Here is a 23,544-nt window from a genome sequence, read left to right as displayed (position 1 = left end):
TCTCCTCTCCTCTCCTCTCCTCTCCTAAAGGAAGCCTCTTGCCCTGACCAGTAAACCTTTGTGAATGGATGCTTGCTGTGGCGCAGGCTGCCTGCTCATCATCGGCTCCAGTCTGCTGGGGCCTCTGATTCTACTCTGTCCACGGGACTGGTCCTGGGCAGTACCATGAAGCTTTCAGATGTGAGGCTCTATCAGTCTCCACCAGCTCCCATTTCACTTTCCTATACCCCTCACCCCATTCTCTCACCCCAAAAGGCAGGCCTTACCCCACTTGTCTCCCACCAGCACAGGACAGCCAGCATGAAGTGTGTCACCATCCCCCTCTCCGCTCCTGTGCAGGTTCCACCAAAACAGTGCAGCATTCTGAAAACAAGACAGCCCAACCCGGGGGCATGGGGAAGTCAGGACTCTAGGCAGGCATGTGAATAAGGACACAGAATTTATGCCATCAAATAAGGAAACCCTTTCCCCTCTGTGCAGTTTGGATCAAGCAGGCACTGAAAGACACAAGAGGGTGAAAGCTCCCAGCTTGCTCTGCTGCAGGTCTGGCTTGTGGAACAAGCCACACCCAGCTCTGCTCTTGGGAAGCTCAAGAGAGGCAGATAGGAAAGGCAGCAGGATAAGACAATGTGCTAAGTGCTGAAAGCCAGGAGAGTACAGGCTCATAGGATCACTGCAGACGGACGCCCAACAAGACCCACAGGGTAGAAAAGATATCCACCCACACCGATGGCTACAAGTGCACCATGGTCCTCCATCCATCGGGACCTTGAAAACATGCAACTAAAAAGCAAAGTCAGGACTCAAACCTCCACATCCTGATCCCATAGCCTATGTTCTCTGTCCATGCACTGTTTTCTTCTCTGTCCCCTAAGACTCCCTTTAACCACAGCCAGTAGACGAGATAGAGCCAGAGGCCTTGCTCTGAGCCTCACTACCTTAGCTCTGTGGGAAACTAGTTACTGCCCGAGAATCTGAAGGGGACTCCGAGGTCTTACCTCTGAGGGACCCACAGTGACAAGGAAGACAGGCATGGAAGTAAAACAGAACATGTGGTGACAGGAATGGAAGGTTGTCCTTGGGATTCAAGAAAGATCTGGTTTTTATCTGTTTCCCAAGGTGTCGGCTTCAAGTAGAGGGTGTGCGTTCTGCCCCATCACGCATCAGCTCAACCTCACCTTCTAGGGCCAGGCCCTGCTTACCTTAACCACAGGCACACTGAAGTTGCCATAGATAAAAGCCGTGGCTCCTCCAGCCTCTACGGAGCTCAGCTATCATGCAAGAGGAAGAAGACAGAGTTAAGATAGCCGTGGACTGTCCTTCTCTGTCATGAACTGAGAGGTCACTTCAGCACAGTCTGTGAGACGGGCTCCCCTGTGTCAGCTACGGGAGATATTGTGGGGCTTCTCACCACGAGATGAGGTTTTAGATCCCTCCCTTACGTTTGCTTCTGGCTACCATATTGATGGAGGGCTGTAAGAAGTAGATTCGATCTTTTTTTTAAAAATATTTATTTACATTCTAAAAATGACATGTAGGAGTTGGAGACATAGCTCAGTGGTTAGAAGCACTTGTTCTTGCTGGGGACCAGGTTTGGTTCCCAGCACCCACATGACGGCTCACAATCTTTGTACTCCAGTTCCATGGGATCTAAATTCCTCCTCGAGGCTCCTTGGGCATCAGGCGTGAATGTGATACACAAATGTACTTGCAGGCAAAACATTCATATACATAATAAAAGCTTGTGTATGCCTGTCTGTATTTGGTGTACAGATGTGTGCCGGTGCCCTTGGTGTTCAACAAAAGCTGAAGCCACAGGCAGGTGTGTGCTGCCTGATGCAGGTGCTGGGAGCAGAACTCTGGTTCTCTCAGGAGCAGCAGTAGCCACTCTTAACTGCTGAGCCATCTCACCTGCCCCTCATATATTCTCGACTGAATCTATTTCCCTCTAAGAATCTCAGTCAGGAAAGGAATCACAGGAGCTGATTGTTGGCCCCACTATGGTCCCCAGATCACTCAGATTTCTTCCAGGTTACCTAAGCTGAGTGTGCTGAGTAGTTTTAGGTCAAATTGACACATGCTAAAGTCATCAGAGAGGAGGGACCCTTGATTAAGAAAATGCCTCCATAAGATGGGGCTATAGGTGAGCCTGCAGGGCATTTTCTTAACTGGTAATTGATAAGGGAGGGCCCAGCCCATGGTGGATGGAGCCATCCCTGGGATGGTGGTCCTGGGTACTATTAGAAAGCAGGCTGAGCTAGGAATGGGGAGCAAGCCAGTAAGCAGCATCCCTCCATGCCTCTGCATCAGCTCCTGCCTCCAGGTTCCTGCCCTGGTGTTTCATCACAGCAAGAGTAACCCTAAAACACTGGGGAATAATTTGGTGTTAAACTCCTGTGGTGTGTGTGTGTGTGTGTGTGTGTGTGTGTGTGTGTGCAATGTTCATTCAAACACCAAAAGCCACCCTTAGGTGTTAATCTCAGACAATGTCTACCTTGCTTTCTGAGACAAGGTCTTTCTTCAACCTGAAGCTTGCCCATTGGAATTGGCTAACTGGCCCCTGAGCACCATGGATCCACCTGTCTATCTCTCCAGCACTGGTCTCCAACCCTAGAATTTTACATAGGCTCTGGGGATTGAACAAGGTCCTCAAACTTTGCCAGGCAAACACTTTTACATACTGACTGTGACACTTTACAGATGACATCCTCTTACCACCGGAAGTATACATGTGACTGGGCCACTGGGAGACACTCTGGCATCACTGACATAGAGATGATTCTGAATGCCAGCCTCTGAGAGCCCTTCCTGGCTGTGCTGTGGAGACCTGATCCAGCCCTTGGGGAAGAGAGCATGCAGAGGGGCATCTGTTCTTCCTGAAGCCAGGCCTTCATTTTCGAGCACTGTCCAAAGCCTTTGTAGTGGGCATGTTTACTCTTCCACCAACAGCCTCATCTCTACTTGATCTTATCCAAAAGACCACGGAGAGTTAATAAATCTCCCCCAATAAATGACTGCTTCTTAAAGTCTCTTCTAAGAGATAGATGATTGGAATTCTGGCAGGTTTGTGGAGGAGAAAGCAAGCCCAATAGCCTGAAGGATAACGACAAGGTTGATACAGGCTGGGACTGAATAGTGTTGGCCCAGGCTAGAGATTTGTAGGGGAGGCCGATTGATCACGTCACTGTTTAAGGGTGAGGACTCTACTGCACATCAGAGGTACTGACTTTACATCTTGCCCTTCTCCCCTCTCAGAGTCTAAACTGCTCCTCTCTCTTTCCTTCTCCTGCAGGTCAATGGGCTCCCTGTGGGTCTATGGATTTGAGTACCAACCAGGCTTTGGGTGGCAACCGTATCCTCTTCCCGTGATGTTCAAGTCCCGTGATCCCCTGGCTTTCCCCATCCCTAGAACATCATTATTTAGATCTTCACACTGCCAGTTTTCTGTGGATGGACGTCTGCCTGGTGTTCCCTTCTTCTATGCCTACCTGACATCCCACCCCCTGCCCCCCAGCAATGTGTCCTGAGGTTTACAAAATTTCTAGAGACTTTAGTGTTCAGTACCAGATAAAACCAATATATGAGATCACTATGAAAATCCACACAATAAAATAGTTTAATTGTCCACTAAGTAAGAAACCCTGGTCCTCCCAGAGTGAGACTCACATAGATCATAAACGTTGCCACTCGGTTCCCAGACTTCATTCTGTACAGGGGGCTGCTGGGCGACTGTGACAGAAATAGAACAGATGACCCATCTGAGTGACAGCCATGTCCTAATTCACCATTAGTACAGAAAGGGATGAAACGGGGTGTTGAGGACAGCATATGACCCTGGACTGCACCAGGTAGAGTGTGTTCGTCTTTGCTAGCAAGTACTCAATATGCTGCTTAATTGGACATTCAGTTTTCTGATATGCATGAGTGATTTCTATACAAATCAAACAACTGGCTTGTCAAGTAAAAAAAAAATCAGACAAGAAGTTCTGCATGTTAGGTTCTTGGTAGAACAAAGAAAAAATATATTATAAAAGATGATTATTATATAGAAATATCAAATCATAGATTTTGTGGTCCAAATTATTTATCCAATGCACACACCCAATCTGTAATCAAGGGTCAACTAGAAATATAAATAAAATTCACTCACTGTAAATACTAGTCACAGAATTTTAGCAAATTTTAACAGTTGCCCAAACTTGCCCATAATTTAGTTTAACAACATTCCACCTGGCTATCTACTTAAGTTTTAACAGTTGCCCAAACCATGTTTTGTCTTTTCTAGTAATTTATGTAATCAGAATAATAAAATATGCAGGCTTTTGTACCTGGCTTCCTTCTTTAACTTGTGTACCTGCCTTCTCTCTCGTGAGAGAAAGAGCGAGCGAGCAAGAGAGAGAGAGAGAAAGAGAGAGAGAGTACACATATTAATTGTATTCATAGGTTTCATTGTGATATATCCATCATTTGATCATTTGAGTGGAAACAGAGGAAGAGTGGATCTGGAGGAGACAGGAGGGGGAAGAGAGAGGAGGTGTGGGGAGGGAAGGAGAAATGGAGGGAGGGAACCAGCAGTCGGGATGTAATGTATGAGAGAAGAATAAAAAGGAATGAATGAATGAATGAATGATACATAAATAAATGCTACTGGCAGTGTGGGTGAGCATCTGAGATCATAAAGAAAGGAGAGGTATTTGAGGACAATCTTCACTGAACAGTCTTCAGGGGAGGTGAGAGACAGGATTTTATTACAGACCATATTCTCCTCCCACTCGCAAATTCTGGAGAAGAGGAATAAGAAACTGAATCCAGGAATCAGTGGAGCCAAGGCTGTCAGATAATCTGAAGACAAAAGCCTTTGTTCTAGGACCTTACTTAGTATTCTCTGAGAGCCCTACCAGACCTCTGCTTCTAAGGAAAACGCATGGGCTCCCTGCCCCAGAAGACTGACCATTGACCCCATCGTTACCGTAGCATGGTCAAAGTGAGGCTCATAGTGCCCTCCGATTCCATAGTTCACCACCTGGAGATACTCTGCGTAGGGAGGCTGGATGTCAAGGCCTGTGAGGGCCGCAATGCGGTGGTCAAGGGTCACCAGCATTGGATCAACCGTGTCCTTTAGCCAGGCACTAAAACACAGCAAGGGATGAAACATAAGTGATCTGATGTTGGAAGTACTGCATGATGTCTGTGAATGAATATATGGATAGACATATAGATGATGGATGGATGGATGGATGATGGATGGATGGATGGATGAGTGAATGAAGAAATGAATGATGGTTGTTACCAGAGGGAGGGAGGGAAGGGCCATGAATGCCTAGCCTCCCATTCATCCTTCATGTCAGGTCAGCCTGGTCTTCTTGGCCTATGATCTCACTCTCATAGCTAACATTCTGTGAGGTTATGCTGAGCTGAGCAGGCGAAAGCCCACACAACCCAGGCCCGTGACTCAGAGAGGAAAATGGGAAACCTCATCCTTAAACCACTGTGCTAGGAAGACGTCTCCAAGAGAGGAAGCAGAGTGGCAGGAGGAGCAGCCAGGACTTAAAGTGAAGCCTGCTGGGTCAGGGGAGGGCAAAAGCAGCCTGGGAAATACAGCAAGGCCCTGATACCCTGATACCCAACCAAAGGAAGGGGGAGATAAGGAAAAGACAGTGGGATGGTGGGGGGGAGGAGGGCGGGGGGAGGGGGAAGAAGCTAAAGCAGTAAGAACCTTACTTCTACTGGGCAGTGGTGGCACACGCCTTTAATCCCAGCACTTGGGAGGCAGAGGCAGGCAAATTTCTGAGTTTGAGGCCAGCCTGGTCTACAAAGTGAGTTCCAGGACAGCCAGGNCCAGCCTGGTCTACAAAGTGAGTTCCAGGACAGCCAGGACTACACAGAGAAACCCTGTCTCGAAAAACCAAAAAAAAAAAAAAAAAAAAAAGAAAGAAAGAAAGAAAAAAAAATGTTACTTCTTCTCTGCATGATGATGTCAGGGCCTCAACCTTTAACCTCTCTAAGGGCCAGTGTGCTCCTTTATAAATGGGACTGGCGATTCTATGTACCTCCAGGATTTTAGAAGACTGTAGCAGAAAAGACTCATGGAGATGTTTCATACGGTATGTTACTGACTGCTATGATACCCAGGGCAGTGCCAACTCTCTGGTTCAACTCCACACAAAACAGGACCCATCCATGCCCAGTTCAGACTCTGCTACTGAATGTCATGTTGGGGTTCTTACGAAGCAGAAAACTTGGAATCAGAATTGAGATCCCTGGGCAGATGAGGCCATGCTCTCTAAGTGAAGTCTGTGACACCCTGATGGGTTAATTTGTTCCATGTACATTGCACTCAGATGATTAAACTACATACTCTTGACTTGCAAAGATACTCAGGACAAAGTGAGCCACTGCTTTCAAAGAAGAAAAGCACAGAAGCAAGAGAGATGATGGCTCAGTGGTTAAGAGCACTTGCTGCTCTTGTGGGAGGACCTGGGTTCAGTTCCCAGTATCTACTTTGGACAGCTGACAACTGCCTGTAACTCTAGTTCCGGGAGTAAAATGCCTTGCTGTGCCTTCTGTGGACAATGCATGTACGCAGTGTACCTACAGACAAGCAGACACTCTTGCCATGGTTTAGAGACCGGCTTTTAATGCAGAATGTCCCTGCGAATGGTCTGGCTGGGAAGTGCTTCCACAGTGCATGTGCTTAAACACTGGTCTCCAGACAATGATACTGCTTTGTAGAACCTGGGGATGGGTCTTGGGGATCGTGGCCTAGTCCTGCCTCCAGTCCCAGCCCCTGTCTCCACCCAATAGAGACGGAAGAAGGGGAAGAGTCTCCCCTGCCCATTCCTGCCACTGTGGAGCCACCGTGGAGCTGCCAAGCCTTTCCCACCTTGATGGCCTGTATCCCCTTAAAACAGTCACCAAAATCAACCCCTCTCCTTAGCTGTTTCATGATAGATTTTTGCTCACAGCAAGAAGTAGCACGCACAGTCCCTAAATGTAGCAGACCAAACACGTTAAGTTCAAACTATCTGAACCAAAGCTCATCTCTCACATCCCCTCCCAGAGGACAAGATCCCAAGCCTAAAGGTCTAGCCTTTCTCTAGGGTGCTAACGCCATTTTCTCACATGGCTGTGAAGGACGCTCCTCCTCACGCTCTCTGAACAGTCCTATACTCACTGTGCAAAGAAATGGCTGAAGGGAGGGGAATGGTGGATGATAGGACTGGAGTCCCACCCTGGAGCCTGCTCTTTGGTGAAGCCAGCAGGCCCAGGGTGTCCATTTCTGCCTTTTGCCTGCATGTTGCTAGGGATGCTTTGTATAGGAGTCACAAGATGGGGATGGAAACTGTAAAGTCAAATTACAGATGTGTGTGAGAACTCATGCTGGAGAAGAAGCAGCAATGCGTGTTTTCTCCTTTAAGCTGGAGACGTTTTCTCCAAGCCTTTTCCTAGTGGCCTCTCAGTTAATCTCCAGATAATACTGCAGTCCCCTGTCACTGGTGTGACATCGTGGAAAATTCTCTCAGGGTAGATTTCAGTAGTACAGGCTCTCTAGCAGTCCCAGGAAGGTTGCTGCTGACATCGCAGTCAGCTGTGCCCTCAGTCCCGGGCTGGAGTTTCTGCCCACAAGGCCCGTCCTACCTTTTGCTGATGCGGTACTCCACTTGCAACTGCTTTTCCCCGGAAGCCACCACTGATCTCTGGAGCTGGTAGGAAAAACAAGAGAAAGACCAGGTTCTGATGCCCATCACGACCACAGACACACCTCTCTCTAAAGCATGACAACCTCCTGGTCCTTACTCATTGAAGTGTATTTTGTGCATGGCAGGAACACGTCTCTTGCATGTAAAGAGCCAGTACAACTGTGTCTCTACAGACCCCCTTTTGTGCATGCAAGACTGAGTTGGGGAGGACCAGAGCAATTTCTCATCTCGGTTTGTATCACAGCGTCGGGCCCGGGGCTTGAGCTAGGGCAACCGCTTCCTGTTTCTCGAATTAAATGAACCCCTCCTGCAACATGGGTGAGCGCGCAGGGGTAGCCTGTTCCTTTTGAAGAACCCTAGCCAAAGCCCTTCCTTCCTTCCAGAGCCACAGTGATGAACTGCATACGCTTTCATAAGCCCAGCTTATGGGGGAAAAAAAACCAACAACAACACAGATTTGAGGTCAGTAATTGAACTGTTTCTATTTTGTTCCGAGTGCATCTGTATGCAGCATTTATATTTTATATATTTTATTGCAAACTCACTGTGGTAGGGACAAAGAAATGAGCACTTGAGGCTATATCTGCTTCTGTTTCTGGTTTCTGAGTCAGCCTCTGTGGGTCAAAGGCTCTGTCTGGCAGGGAGTTATCTCTAAGAAGTTAGATTCAGGAGTGGAACAATAAATGTGTACAACCAAAATCCTTTCCCTCACGCACCACAGGCAACTGAAACCCTTCCCTTCGTGAATGGCGTAGAGCCGAGCCCTTCTCTAACACAGCAGCCTTCTCTGCTGCTAAATCAGGCAGACGATCTTGGAAAAGCCTGTTCCCGTTCCCTGGACGCATTTCCTTATCAATAGACACAGCACACCAGAGCACCCTTGAGAGCTCGTCTTGTCCTGGTGCCCTGCTATCCTAGGATGCCCTCTGTCCTTTCTAAAACCACTCAGAGAGAAAGAGAGAGAGGAGAAATGCCCTCTTCTGTTACTCCAGGGCAAAATCAATGTTTAAAAACAAAGCCCTGCCCCCATTAGGGAATTACTTTGTACCTAATTCCTTTCACAGTTGTGTCATTAGTCTCTATAGACAAGTTATTCATTTTGAGCAAGTATTGGTTGTGTTTTTATGTTAAGCACTGTGATGGGTATATATGATGTATATGTATGTGTATATTAAACCAGACAAAGTCCCTGCTTGTGGACTGATGGCATTGCGATAGGCAGGCACAGGCTGCTGTGGATAGACATAGACAGGCCTCCAGCCCCTCCTTCTGAGGGATTGGAAGCCTTCCCAGTGCTTCCATTCATGCTGAAAATATACATATTGAAAGAAGTCAAGAGTAGTGTTCCAGACATTCCAGACAGAAAGGAGAGAAGGAAGGAAGGAGGGGGAGAGTGAGGGAGAGAGAGTAAGGGAGAGAGAGAGAAGGACAGAAAGAGAGGCCTATTTACAGAAAAGGCTTGCCGCTGGATTGTCAAAAAGGAGCCAGCAACAGCCAGGCTATGAGCTGTGTCAACACTCAAGCAGGAGTTTAAGTAAGAGATTTGGAAAGTCAGTTCTGATCTTCAAAGATTATTTTGGGCAGACACAGGGGTACATGCTTGTAGGTTCAGCACTCAGGAGGCTGAGATGGAAGGACCCCAGAACCTGGGTGTTTGAGGACAGTTTGGGTGACAGGACAAACCTTTCTCCAAGTATAAAAAATAAGGGGTTGGAGAGATAGCTCAGTTGATAAAGCGCCTGCTGGGCAAGCAGGGGGACCTGAGTTTGAGTTCCAGCATTCATGTAAAAGCCAGATGTGGAGGGAGTCTGGAACCCCAGTGGTAGGGAGGTAGATCCTTGGAGCTCATTGGCTAGCCAGCTTAGCCGGATGGATGAGCTCCAGGTTCAATGAGAGAGCCTGTCTCAAAAAGTGACCTGAGGAGATTAACGAAGGAAACCTTCAAATTCAGTCTGGCGTCATACAAATGAGTGTATGATATGAATAAGTATAAACCACCCACAAGACAAAATCCTAAGAGTTTGGCAGCAATGAGCCTAACATGGGTTGAGGAAACAGGACAGGACACTAAGCCACAAAATGTCTAGTGATACCAGCCAATACATACATAAACGGCAGAAAAATTAGGTGCCATATAGCTTTGGGTTCAGAGAAAGAGTGGTTTAGTGCATGTGGCCCCATAAAAGTGCCCTGAAGGGCAGAGTCACCCAGAGAACCATAGAAGCAGGCCAGAACTGCAACCAGTGCTGGGGGCACTCTGGAGGTCCGTGGGTTCTATTGAGTCCTTGAGGCGGATGGGCAGGGGTAGTGGGGAGGGAAGTTGATGGGAGGAGGCCTCAGGAGAGAACAGTGAGGAGGAAGAGGAGAAGGAGGAGGAGGAGGAGGCAGAGAGTCATGGAGGCTCAGGTACCATGGGCACCATCCCCCGACAAGTCCTCAGCTTATTCCTGGAATAATCACAGGCCAGGAAGGCAACAACAACCCCAGGGAGAGGTTGCTGGGAAAGGGAGAGTGACAAGGTCTGTGCATGCCGAATAGATGGCCTTGCTGTGAAGGATTCAGTGAGCATCCCTGAATGGCCATCGCCATGGTAACAGAGCTGTTCTAAGGAAAAGGCTGCTGCTGGCCTGATTCCACTTCTGGTTCCCTGAGAAGTTGATGCCACTGGCAATGCCTAGTTACCATCTTCACTCTAGCTAACCATCTCAAAGGACAAAACACCAAACAACAGAACAGACCTAGACCAGCCTGGAGGAAGGACCTTCTGTGTGGTTGCTCTTCTCACTCCAAGCCAGACTCTCTCTCAATCTGTTCCCAGGGTTTTCCTTAAAATCACAGGCCCAGTCGTCCCCCCATTCTGTTTAGCAGCTTGCCCCCAGCTCCTTCATGGCCTATGGGATAAAGCCCAAATGCTCCACTGTGGCCTTTGTTAGTGGTGTCTATTCATTGTCCATCCCTGTCAGTGGTCATCTTCTGCCCCGTCCTTTGTGCACCACAGCCACCAAGCTTCTCTCTGTTCTCTGAACATGTCAACCATCAGGCCCTTGCAGTGTGTGGCTTTGTCTTCCCAGAATACCCTCTCAGTGAAAGAAACCTGCTCCTTCCTCTCCTCTGCAGAGCTCCCCTCCCACCCACCTTCCTCTTAGGTCATCGCACACAGCACACTTGATCCCAGCACTGTCTTCCCCTTACACCACTGGTTCCCAACTTTCTTAACGCAGCAACCCTTTAATACAGTTTCTCATGTTGTGGTGATCCCCAACCATAAAATTATTTTCGTTGTTATTTCATAACTGTAATGCTGCTACTGCTATGAATCATAATGTAAATATTTGATATGCAGAATATCTGATATGTGACCCCTGTGAAAGGATCACTGGACCGCCAAAGGGGTCAAGACTCACAGGTTGAAAACCACTGCCTTACGTGGAGGAAAAGTTCCTCACCCCTTTGTAAAAGCCAAGGGTCTAAGTAGTCATGTTCAGTTGATGGATGACTAAATTCCCATTGGTCAGACAGCACACTTAAGGACATGATGTCTGGCTGGAAATAAATAAATAATTCTGCACAAATGATTGTGCCTTTAAAGAAAATACAAGAGGATTGTAGAGGTGAGATGGGATATCTTTTCTGGATATTTACGGCATGTCCTAGTGGGAGGCAAAGACATATCCCTTCCCACTGGCACCAGCTCAGTTCGGTCACTTGCTGTTCCTTCCTCCCGTGGGAAAGATTAGATAGGTTTTTTTTTTTTTTTTTTTTTGCTTTTTGCCTTTTTGGCTTTCTGGCTTTTTGTGACAGTGTCTCAGCATGTAGCTCTGCCTATCTGTCCTGGAACATCACAATGATGTTTTTGCTCCCAAATAGAAGCTTTGAAAGCCAGTTCACCTTTGCCATTTCTGTCTTGTTCCCCCTTCCATGAAACTCCAGACTACAACAGAGGCTACTCTGCCAGGCTGGGCTCCAGAGCTTCAGCCAATCCAACCCAAACCCGTAATGTGGTAAACTGTTGCTGTCTCCAAGGTTCAGGGGCCATTTATTACCAAGCATAACTTAGCCTAAGCTCCTGATAGGAAGAACAACAGAGCGATAACCAGCACACTCTAAACTCCAGTCCTCACTCTAGTGCATGCTTGTCTTCAATCCGTTCCCTTTCTGGGCCTCAGTTTCCTTTTTAACAGAGTCATGAAATTGAATCTATATCTACTCTGTCTGCAGATACGTACTAGTGTTTCACTCCTATTTCTGTCAAGTTTTTTTTCTTCTATTAATTTTAAGAAAAAGTTGATGTTTTGAGAAGTCTCCTTTGTATCTCCTGATATCACTTTGATATATATACATACAACGGTACACTTGCGTCTCAAGCACACGATTGGCTGGATTTCAGCAACTGTCTAAGATATGCATCCCATATCCCTAAGAAGACATGTGCCAGCATGATGTGAACATCTCCTAAGTCTCCTGGCACCTCATCTCAATCCTTTCCCACCAGAGTCGAGTACAGCTATGCTCTCCCACCGCTAACTGGTCTTACAGAGCGCTTGCCATTTTGAACCCCAGGACTAAGAAAGGGTCTTGCTATGCCAGTTGTCTGTTCCTCAGGCATGAGGGGACACAGAGGGTATTTGGGGATGCTCACCCACGGTTCTGCAAGCTCTCGGATTTTCTGAGCTTCCTCGTCACTGACAAAGTCATGGTAGAGAGCTATGAGTGGTCGTAGGTGGACAACCTCCTTTCGGGCAGGCTGGAGCAGTAGGTAGGGGCTGGAATTGGTCTCATAGGAGCAGTAGAGGCTGGGGATTTGGTAGTGCGTTGGCTGGAAGAAAAGATTAGAGTTGATGTAAGAAAAGAAGGGACAAGGGAACTATGGCATTAAAAACCAGAATTTAGGACTATTAGAAGATGGAGTCATTTGGGTGCGGTTTGGGAAGTTGTATCCCCATTAAGGCATCAGGTTTTCCCTCAAGTTATCCTGACTCCAGTCAATCCTCCCCTTTCTCCCTGAGGAATCCCACCTGGGAGCCCAGGGTCTGGCATAGCCCCTCGTAGGTGTCCCTGGTCTGCAGGTGGGGTACGTTGGGCCTCTGAATTGCAGTCTCAGCCGCTGTCTGGTGACCATTCTCAGCCAAGAGCCTTTCATATTTCAACACATTCCTGGCCATCCTCTTATTGTCTGGGCCTGGGGGAAACCCAAACAGGAAAGAACACATATGAACAAACACTGGCCTCAGAAAGAACTCTCAAGACTTCATACAAGCTGGTGTGCTGGGCACATGCCTTTGACTGCAGCTTCCAGGAGGCAGAGGCAGGAGGATCTCTGTGAGTTCAAGGACAGCCAGAGCTGCATTGTGAGACCTGGTCTCATAAAAACAATAACAACAACAACAACAACACCCCCAAACAAACAAGTAAAACCAAACTATTGAAGCTTCCCTGTCACACAGAGGTGACACTTCCACATTTTAAATTTCATGCCAGTGTTTTTCCTCCTGAAAGGGCATCTGGCTTTAAAAAAATGACTGGCCTGGGCCTGCTGGACCTGAGGGATGGCTGCTAACATTATTAGACAGGGACCACAGAGGTCACCTTTTCACCATTCACCCGTCCACTCAGTAACAGCCCACTTCAAAGATGTTCAAAACATGTTCCGTGCCAGACACTGGGCTGGACTCCCCGAGCAGAGTCCAATAACTACCTGGAAGAGAACATGGCAAGTAAGAGAAATAAAGGGAGCTCAGTGGTCACCAATAGTGCAGGCCCTCCCACTCTCCTTAGATATTATATTCCTGTGAGCATGGGTGTATGAGCCCATGTGTGAGCTTTGGGAGACCAGAGAGGGGATGCTGGGTGTCTTCCTCCGATGCTGTCCACTTTATCCCTTTGATACATGGTCTCTCACTGAACCTGGTGTTCCTTGTTTTCTTTCAGCTAGGCTGTCGGACCTGCAGGCCCCAGAAAGCCATCTGTGCCTGCAGCTTCCCTTTCCAAGTCCAGCTGTGGTGTTACAGGCAGGGGGTGTGGGTCATGCCCAGCTTTTCCGTGGCTGCCAAGGATTTGAACTCAGGATCTCATGCTTGTGTAGCAAGTGCTCTTACCCCCAGGGAACTCTTCTCGGCTCCCTGTTCTCTGTAGAACTGGAAGCCTCTTCATTCTCAGCTCTGCTAGGTCCTCAGGAACAGCAGTTCTCAACCTTCCTAATGCGGGGCCCTTTAATACACTTCCTCATGTTGGGCCCGCAGCTTGAGAATTCTGAATGATCCTTCAGAATTCCTACTAGGGGCTTGGAGAGATGGCTCAACGGTTAAGAGTGCTTGCTATTCTTTCAGAGGACCATAGTTCAGTGCCCAGTGTCCATATCAGGCAGCACACAGGAACCACCAGGAACTCCAGTTCCAGGGCATCTGATACTCCCTTCTGGAATCCTCTGGGCCCTGAACTCACACATGCACATTCCCACACACAGATTCCAACATGTACACATAATTAAAAACTAAAAATAAATATTAAAAATTTCTATTGGCTTTCACAGAGCAGAACAGTATGGGTCAAAATGGAGCTACACCTTATCTTCCCACAGTCTGAGAATCTGAGGCACACACCGTGCTTGTAAGGTACCACTGCTATTGAAAAGGGGCAGATGTTATTATTCCTTTCTAATAAAAGGAGAAATGACTCTTTGAAGAATGGAAATGATGAATCCAAACACCAGTGAACAGACCACAAAACCAGAAACGAAAGCAAGACCTTCAGTGGCCGTGCCCTATTAATCACCGAAGGTAGTACACAACTTAGGTCATTAGAGATGGAGATTTTTATGGATAAAGCACAAAGAAATAAAAGAACGTTGACTTTAGATTTAAGTTTTTTCTGTGCTTGTGTGTGTCTGCATGTTCTTGCACATTTGTGAAGGCACGTGGAAGGGAGCACACGCATGCGCAGGCTGAGATTGCTGCACACGCATGCGCAGGCTGAGGTTGCTGTCGAGTCATCATCCATTGCTCTCCCGCCTCACTCACTGTGCGGGATCTCGCAGCTGAGAGCTGTTGAGTGTGGCTAGTTTTGCTAGTGACCATCTTCTGGAAATCTTGTTTCACCCTTTGCCTTTGAAGGCTGAAACTACAGGTGGGCCACCACACATACCCCACATTTTATGTGGGTTTCTGTTGATCTAAACTCTGGTCCTCACCCTTGCAAGATAAATGCTTTAAGGAGAGCTATCACCCCAGCGCCTTAATTTTCCTTATCCTACTAATTGCTCATGTGTTTGCAGACCACCCCATCCCATTCTTTGTCAAGGCATCAAAAAGGAATACTGTTGGAGCCTCCTCTCTGTGTCCACAGTAGATTGGTTCCAGGTTCTCTTTAGATACCAAAATCCACAGTCTGTTTATAAAATAGTGTAGCATTTGCAGACCGCTTGTACACACCCACCAGCACGCTTCCAATCACCTCTGGTGAATTTATAACATCGGACACAACAGAAATGCTATATGCACAAGCTAGGGAATAGTAGTTATACTGTGGTGCTTGGGGATATGGCAAGAGGAAAGGCTATACCTGTTCTTTACTGACAACACTGTTTTTCATGTATTTAAAAAGAAATACAAAGTTGGGTGAATCCATGGATACAGAATCTAGAGATAGATGTGAAGGGCAGAACACCCAAGGTGAATTCATGTAAAAGTTATGAATAATTGCAGTTTAAAAGTACCCCAGGGGCTGGAGAGATGGCTCAGTGGTTCCAAGTACTGGCAGCTCTGGCATGTGGCTTCAGTTACCAACACCTACATGGTGGCTCACAATCATCTATAACTCAAGTTCCAGATGATCTGACACCTTCTCCATGGTCTCCATGGGCACCAGGCATGTGCATAGTGAACAGACAAAACGAAATGTAGGCAAAACACCCATACACACAAAACAAAATGAACTGTCAAGACGTCCTCAAACACTTGGTGACTATCAGTGATTTTGCATCTTATGTTAGTAGCTAAATACTCAAAAGACAATCTAGGAAGCCATCTACCACCAAAATTTTAAGCAGAAATCTCGAAGCTGAGCTATGCAGCATCTCCTCCCTTGCTGTTGACAGAAGGCATTCCCTGACGAGGCTGAAGCCAGACCTGGGCAGGATGCCTGCATAGCCAAGTGAGCTCTGGTTTTAAGCAAGAACTGATAGCTCTCAGTAAACAGTCAAAGACGTGAATGGCCCTCTGAGTCACTCCCTTCTCACATACACAGTGCACATTGATGGGATTCATTCCTGGGTTTCCTTCCAAAACCTGGGTCTTCAAACTGCCTCTGCAGAAACTGGCTCTTAGCCTGCACTTGTTCTCATTGAAAGAACAAGTTGGGAAGAGGCTGGTCGACATCTTTTAACCATTTTCTCAAGTAACTCACGAATTTCCCCTTTTCAATGATCTGCCCTGCGGAGGTAGCTCACAGGACACTTGCTGTCAACACGAAAGAGCCTGAGTCCAAATCCCTAGCACCCACATACATGTCTGGACATGGCTACCTGCGCTTGACACCCCAGGTTTTGGGGGGGGGGTGAAGACAGGCAGACTGTTGGAGCTCAGGAGTTTGCTAGCCAACCAGCTTAGGCCAAGCAGTGACCTTCAAGTTCAGTGAAAGATTTTGCCTTTAAAAATAAAGTGGAGGGACTGGAGAGATGGCTCAGTGGTTAGCTCTGACTCCTCTTTTAGTGGACTGTCTGCAACTCCAGTTCCAGAGTCTGCCATCTTCTTCTGACTTTCCCAGGCACCAGGCACACACGTGGTACACAAACATACAGACAGGGAAGTACTCATGCACATAAAAATACTCACAAGGTAAGATTAAAAAATTAAATAAAGAAGTAAGATAGCAATAAAGGAAGACGCCCTGTACCCTTCTCTGCTCTCTGCATGCATAAACACAGGCATGTGCACTGGTGTGTGGGGCAATGGGCTGTGCACAGACAGCTTGGTCTCCAGTCGAGCTGAGGGGTGGAACCCTGGTAGGATCCGGTGGTGATCATTTTCACCTACATGAGACGGAAGGCGTTCCTTCACGTCTCCTGGACTCAAGACTCCTGTGAAGTTACCGCCCCCTCAGCCCCACAGGAGAAGCATGTGGCTAAGCAGTTGCTAGACAATGTCCCAAGCTTCTGACCTTCAGGCTAGACTCCTCCCAGTTACCTAGCAACAGCAAGATAACAAGCCTACTATAAGAGGTGCTGCTTGGCCCCTCCTTGCTCTCTTAAGCTTTTACTTTCCTTGCTCTCCTTCTTACTCTCTCTCTCTCTCTCTTTAAGCTTTCTTACTCTCTAGCCTTTCTTCTCTCCCTCCTTTTCCCCTTCTCTTCTCTTGGCCATGGCCGGTCTCTCTCTCTCTCTCTTTCTACCTTTTCTCTTTCCCCCTGCCTTTCTACAATAAAGCTCTAAAACCATAGACTGTCTCTGTTCATCAAGGCCCGCTTGCTGTGCTTGGATGATAGGATAGGCTTTCTCCTAATGAGCTATGCCTAATCTTCCCGTCAGAAGGCCTCCCTGTGCTCCAGCCACTGAACTAAGGACTCTCAGCTGTGTGGGAACCTCTCTCCCTCTGGAGAGGTCCTCCCTCCCATCCAGCGTGGGATGCCGGAGACTGAGAACCTGGTACAGGGGCTGCCCCTTGTCCACTCCCCGCCATGTAGGGTCAGTGACTTCACACAGCCAGATGTCCACCTGGGGCCGAGTGGAAAGCTTCTGGCTGGATGTGGGCTCTCTCCCTCCCCCCTCTTCCCCTACACCCACAGTCCCCCCCCCACAACACGAGCACACACATATGTATGCACACACACATGCATACACGTGCACATACATTCAAACTATACTTCACACAAATTACAGATTAGGAGCAGAGGTGAGATAGGTCACCTCTGTCTTAGTGTCACTTACTGTAGACAAGGAACTCTCGAGAGAGGCTGAGGGCACATGAAACATTTCCTACCTTATTGAAAAAGAAAAGAAAGAAAATGTCAGCTGAAATGATATTTTCTCTAATTAAATCACTTAATAGTTTTAAAAACTATAAAATATTCTTACCACAGTAGATAATAAGGTTCACTGGAAAAGGTATGAATGCAGAGTATTGTTTGGTCGGTTTTGTTTTTGTTTTTTATTTTCACAGCCCTGTGACAAATCAAGTCTCCTTGTTAACAAATACATTATTACCACCCTTACTAGCAGAGGTAGAAAGAGAAATTGGGATAAGCTTGATTAGGCTTGGTGCACAGCTCAGTAATGATCTGCTCGCCTAGTGTGTGCTCTGAGTGGAAGCCTCAGTACCAACAAAAGAAAAGGGGGACAGGGAGACCAGGAAGAGGAGGAAGAGAAGGAGGGGGAGATAGAGAGAGAAAAATTCTAGCAAGCATAAAGTTTATCCTTATTTTCCAGGCTTGGTACTTCCTAGAGTCTAGACAGTTAGTGGGAAGGAAGCAAAAGAAAAACTAAAACAAACATTGCCTGGTGTGTACGAATCAGCCATCTGCAGCCATGCAGCCTTGGCCTCCTCATGGGCAAAGGACTTAAGTCTGAGGACGAGGTTTCCTTCTGTCTCTGGGCCCTGCAGAATAACTAGCTGGCCGGAATGTACAGAAATGGAATTCCTTGAAGTTTTAACATACTAACGTTTCATTTTAGTGATAAAAGCAATAATAATCACACTGTAAAATATATGAAGAATGAGATAAAAAAAAATCACTCCACTGAAGCCCAGTCACTCAGGCGCTTTTGACTATATTCGCTCTTCATTGCTGTGGATGATTCTGTTCTATACTTAACAGAGGAGTGGCTCAGTAACCTGAGAGTATTCTGTACTCGCCAGATGTAAAGTCGCAGCTTTTAAAACATGCACCAATCTCTTAGTCTTCTCTGACCTACAGGGAGGGAAACTGAGGCTCAGGCAGATAAAGTCAGGGGCTCAAATTTCCACAGAATTTCAACTTTGTCTGTGTGATCCCACGGTCTATGGCTTAACAACTGACTTAATTGTTACTACACTTTTTTTAAATTAAAAATATATTTTATATGGTAGTCAAAGGTCCACAGTGAAGGGACGTCTACCAGATGTACTGTAGAAGCAGGGGGCATAAATCATTTAAAGATGAATCTTCTGTGTTTGGCACTTGTGCAAATTTCAAGTAGGATGGAACTTGCTGTGAGCATCCGCAGGGCAAGCTGTGGAGTGAGGGGAGGTATGAATGACCTCATAAAGTCGATGACACTTGAGCTGAGCCTGTCTGATGGATAGAATTTCACCAGACAAATGGGATGTGACATGGAGAGGAGAGGGAAAGGGAGGGGAAGGCTGTCACCAGATTTGCCGGGAAATAAAACAAAACTAACCACTGGGCACTGTCTGAGTAATCCCATCTTGGGAGCAGAGTGCGGTAGTCGCCTTATTCTGATTCTCTTTGCTGGTTCTGTTTTCTTCATCTCCTAAAGCTCAACAACGCCTTGCCCTTGGCTACCTCACAGCCAACCGTTTTAATCAGCAACTGCCCAGGAGAGGTAGGAGGGGCACACAGCTAAGATCCATGTCCCATGTCCCACGTCCCATGTCCCATGTCCCGTGCACGTAGCTAAGATCCACGTACCAAGAAGGACAGACTGTTCTCTGCTCTGAGGATAAATCTGTCCTCTCAGCAAGGTATTTGATCACACACAGGCTCCCTCTTTTCTCAGGAAGACAGAGAGAAAATGCACGCACGGGGCTGGGGTGTAGTTCTGTGGTAGGGCACTTGCCTACCACACCCCAGGCTCAACTCCCAGAATCTTCCAAAAACCAACATCAGGGAACATGTTGCCTGGATCGTTAACTTTGGAAACTCCATGGAACCTGCCAGATGGCGGTTTGTTTTTTTGTTTTTGTTTTCTTTTCCCCAACCTATTCTTGAGAACTGTACAATTGGTGAGAAATGAAGTTAGTCATAGGGAAAGATGGACATTGCTATATTTTGGGTGAGAGGTGTCTATGTGTGATGCAGCAGGCAGGAGATCAACAATACCTAGGAAAGAAGAGAGCGGCAGGAGGCCCTCAGGCTGGTACAATGGGATAAAGATGTCACCTCTGTAGCCAACAATGGCCACATTTCAGCTGGATTCAGTGTCAGGTGGGAGAGGATAGCCTAACTTCTCCCTTCATAGCAACATTATGTTCCGTTAGCAGTGAGGAGTCATGGGTTACTGAGGCGACAATGAGTGCCCTGCATTGACTGTGGTCCCATCAAACACCTGTGGGGCGGCTGCACTAGCAAGTAGAAGAGAACCTGTGATGAGACATGTGAAGACTGTGAAGTGGTCCACGCGTTAGTTAGCACTCTAGTCTTAGGTTAAGATGTGGGTTCTGTAACCCACACCCACCTCTGTAAGTATCCTGGAAGGTTAAGAGTTTTCGGAAGCTTGATTTACTTACATTTAATCTGTGGTGATGGTAAAACAACAGCCTTACACTCGGTCCCCACACACTCCAGGAAGAGTAAAGAAATCTGAAAGTGATATAGAACACTGTACTGACTGTGCTAACAATGAGCTTCATCGCTCTCCTACCTGGAAACAGGCAAAGGCCAAGTAATCCAGGGCGTCTTCCAGACTGGCCTCGTCCTCTGTCTTCCACTCTCCGTAGGCTCTCCGGAAGAGACTGACAGCTTCCTCCAGCCATGGGATGGCATGGTAGTAATCCCCCGTGTCATAGGCCACCTGCAGGGAACATGAGCCACAGCTGGGCTTCAGTTCATAGACAGAGACAAGGACATCATCTGAATACACAGAGAAGGAGACGCATGAGTCCCAGAAGACTAGCCACTCTCAAATTCCTTATTATTCAGTTTGGTGTCTATTATCTAACAATACGCTAGATATCTAACAATCTGTTAGATAACACTAGTATGAAGCATTGTGCTTATGGCAAAAAGGCAGGGCTCTGCGTTGGAGGAGGCGAGAGAGATGAACTCAAGTAAGTGCAGGAAGGGGCAGCGCGGTGCTGAAGTTTTAAGGAAAATGCAAAACGCATGCAGGCATGGAGAAGGGAAGAGGCTTCAGGTCCTAGCCGATTTGCAGAGCGGCATCTGAGCTGGACCTTTCTCAAAGAAGGAAAAGGATTTCAGTGGACAGGGTTGGGAGGAAGGGCTCTTTAAGACGAGAGAACAGCAAAGTTATCATTCTGCTCACAGAAGTCCCTGGGGTCTAGCGTGAAGGAAACAGAAAAGTGAGCACGAGGGGTATGCACGTGGCCTTCTGCAGGCGTGACTGGGTTCTTAGAAGGACATTGTGGTAGCTCTGTGAGGATGAGATACATGTCACTAGTCAGTACTTTCTGATGACCCGTGCATGCAGTGCTTCTCCTGAAGGTCAACGAAGGCTTGTGAACAAACCAATCCCCCAGGACAACACAGTCAGCACTGGAATGGTGGCAGGCAGTGGGAATGCTGTGGTAACTGAGCAGGTCAGTTCTCATTAAATGTTGGGATGCCAGAAAACAGGGCAGCATGTAGCAGACATAGCTCAGGTCTCCCACCGGCTTACAGTTAAGTAGAATGCCAGACCTTTGGGGAGAATTTCCTGGAAGTCAACATGGAAGCAACATGGAATTACAAAGTCACCGAGTTGGGAAAATCTTCCCGAATGACTTCACCGAGGTGTAACTGCCAGTCAGGGCAGGCCCTGGAGCTGCTGCTGCTCTGCAGCCAGAATAATAGAGCAGCTCCCAGCTCAGGCCTGCCAGTAGCTGCTGGCGCTGTTTTGCTTGTTCTCTACCCATTTCTAATTTGTAAAAAATGTTTAACTGAATAATGATAATAATGATGTTGATGATAACCTAAACTTTTCCAGTTAAATTAACTGTGTATGTTGTGTGTATATGTACATGTGTGTGGTATGTATATGTGTGTATATATGGTGTGTGATGTGTAAATACATGGGGGCAGTATATAGTATGTATGTATATGTATAATATGGTATGTGTGGTATACTTATGTGGTATGTGTGGTATGTGTAGTATATATATGTATACATGTGGTATGTATGTGGTATGTATGTATGTTAGGGGAAGTGTATGTATATGGTATGTGTATGTAATATATATATATATATATTTATATGTGTAGTATATATATGGATATGTGTGGTATGTGTGTGATGTGTGTATGTAGTATATATATATGGATATATGCAGTGTGTATGTATGTGTTTTATGTGTATGTATATAAGTGATGCTGAAGATTGAATCCAGAGTTTCATGCATGCTAGGGAGCAATAGCCCAGTCCTAACCATTTTTAAAATATTTATTTATTTATTTATTTATTTATTTATTTATTATATGTAAGTACACTGTAGCTGTCTTCATACACTCCAGAAGAGAGCATCAGATTTCGTTACAGATGGTTGTGAGCCACCATGTGGTTGCTGGGATTTGAACTCAGGACCTTTGGAAGAGCAGTCAGCGCTCTTAACCGTTGAGCCATCTCACCAGCCCACTCCTAACCATTTATCTGATATTTTCATGGGGAATTTCAAGTCCTCACAATATGGTAGATCAGCATAACCTAAATTCTTCCAAAAACAAATATTTAGACATTTTAAACAAAATACACAAAGCACTTACATGTTTCCAAAGAAAAAAATGTTAACTGCCAGGTGGTAGAAGCAGAAATTTAGCTGAAAACTTAAGCAGTGAGCGCATTAGCAGATGCTTCAGCTGTGTAGGATTTGGGAGGCTGAGACCAGCCTGGGCTACAGAGGGAGATAGAGAGAAAAATGAGCACAAGCAGCCACAGGATGGAGTAAGAATGCTAATAGCATCCCTTCCTCACAGTAGCTCAGACAGCAGGTAGTCTGAGCTTATAGCAACAAGAGACTAAACAATTTATGGCATATCCACATTATAGATCGTAAAAATGAAGTACTGGGCTAGAGAGACGGCTCAGCATTTCAGAGCACTGGCTGCTCTTGTAGAGGACCTGGGTTGGATTCCCATTACTCTCAAGTGTCCATAACTCCAGTTCCAGGGGATCTGACACCATCTTCTGACCTCTGAAGGCACTAGGTTTGCACATGGTACACAGACATACATGTGAGCAAGACACTCACACCTTAAAATGTCTTTAAAAAATGAACAATTAATGCATATGACAACAGAAATGCATTATAGTATAAACTGCAGAGTGAGGAAGCCAACCCCAGAAGATAATGCCCTGCAGGGAGAGGACACTGGTGACCTGGGTGGTGGTGACATGGTAGGAGGAAGGAAAAATGTGTAATTAATATAGCCAAATTGAAAATTAATTTCACTGCATTTATAGATATAACTGTGTATATACACACATACACATACATGACAGATAGATAGATAGATAGATAGATAGATAGAAAGATAGATAGAAAGATAGATAGATAGATAGATAGATAGATAGATAGAAAGAAAGAAAGATAGATAGATAGATAGAAAGATAGATAGATAGATAGATAGATAGATAGATAGATAGATAGAAAGATAGATAGATAGATGATAGATAGATAGATAGATAGATAGATAGATAGATAGATAGATGATAGATAGATAGAAAGATATAGATAGATAGATAGATAGATAGATAGATAGATAGATAGATAAAACTGCTTTTGATATTGTCCTAGGTACTGAAAGACCCACAACGTGAGGACTCCCTCACGTTCTGACTCAGGAGAGGCGACACCCCAAAATCACCCACAAGAAACGATCTTGCTGCAACTGCAAGAGGATTTTTATTCGAGAGCGTTCTCGGGCCCATGGTCATACACCACGCAGGGGTAGAGGACCATGGCGCGCCGAGTAGCTGAGTAAG

The 23,544-nt window shown here is 46.4% G+C and overlaps 1 protein-coding gene across 1 annotated transcript in view; it reads right to left on the bottom strand.

Annotated features, from left to right (window-relative positions):
- The window catches only part of P4ha3 (prolyl 4-hydroxylase subunit alpha 3), a 33,631-nt gene that overhangs the window by 929 nt on the left and 9,158 nt on the right, over window positions 1–23,544 (bottom strand). The window contains exons 4-12 of the mRNA XM_021167959.2: window positions 20,272–20,421; window positions 17,620–17,671; window positions 12,716–12,879; window positions 12,340–12,516; window positions 7,639–7,703; window positions 4,970–5,129; window positions 3,667–3,729; window positions 1,203–1,271; window positions 267–363 (exon numbers count right to left, since the gene is read on the bottom strand). Coding sequence (XP_021023618.2) covers window positions 267–363; window positions 1,203–1,271; window positions 3,667–3,729; window positions 4,970–5,129; window positions 7,639–7,703; window positions 12,340–12,516; window positions 12,716–12,879; window positions 17,620–17,671; window positions 20,272–20,421 — 997 coding nt within the window. The remainder of the gene's footprint in view (window positions 1–266; window positions 364–1,202; window positions 1,272–3,666; window positions 3,730–4,969; window positions 5,130–7,638; window positions 7,704–12,339; window positions 12,517–12,715; window positions 12,880–17,619; window positions 17,672–20,271; window positions 20,422–23,544) is intronic.

Source organism: Mus caroli, chromosome 7 (genome assembly GCF_900094665.2).
Source record: "Mus caroli chromosome 7, CAROLI_EIJ_v1.1, whole genome shotgun sequence".
Lineage (NCBI taxonomy): Eukaryota > Metazoa > Chordata > Mammalia > Rodentia > Muridae > Mus > Mus caroli.
The sequence above is the reverse complement of the archived record's forward strand: the minus strand, read 5'-3'. Positions and strand labels throughout refer to the sequence as shown.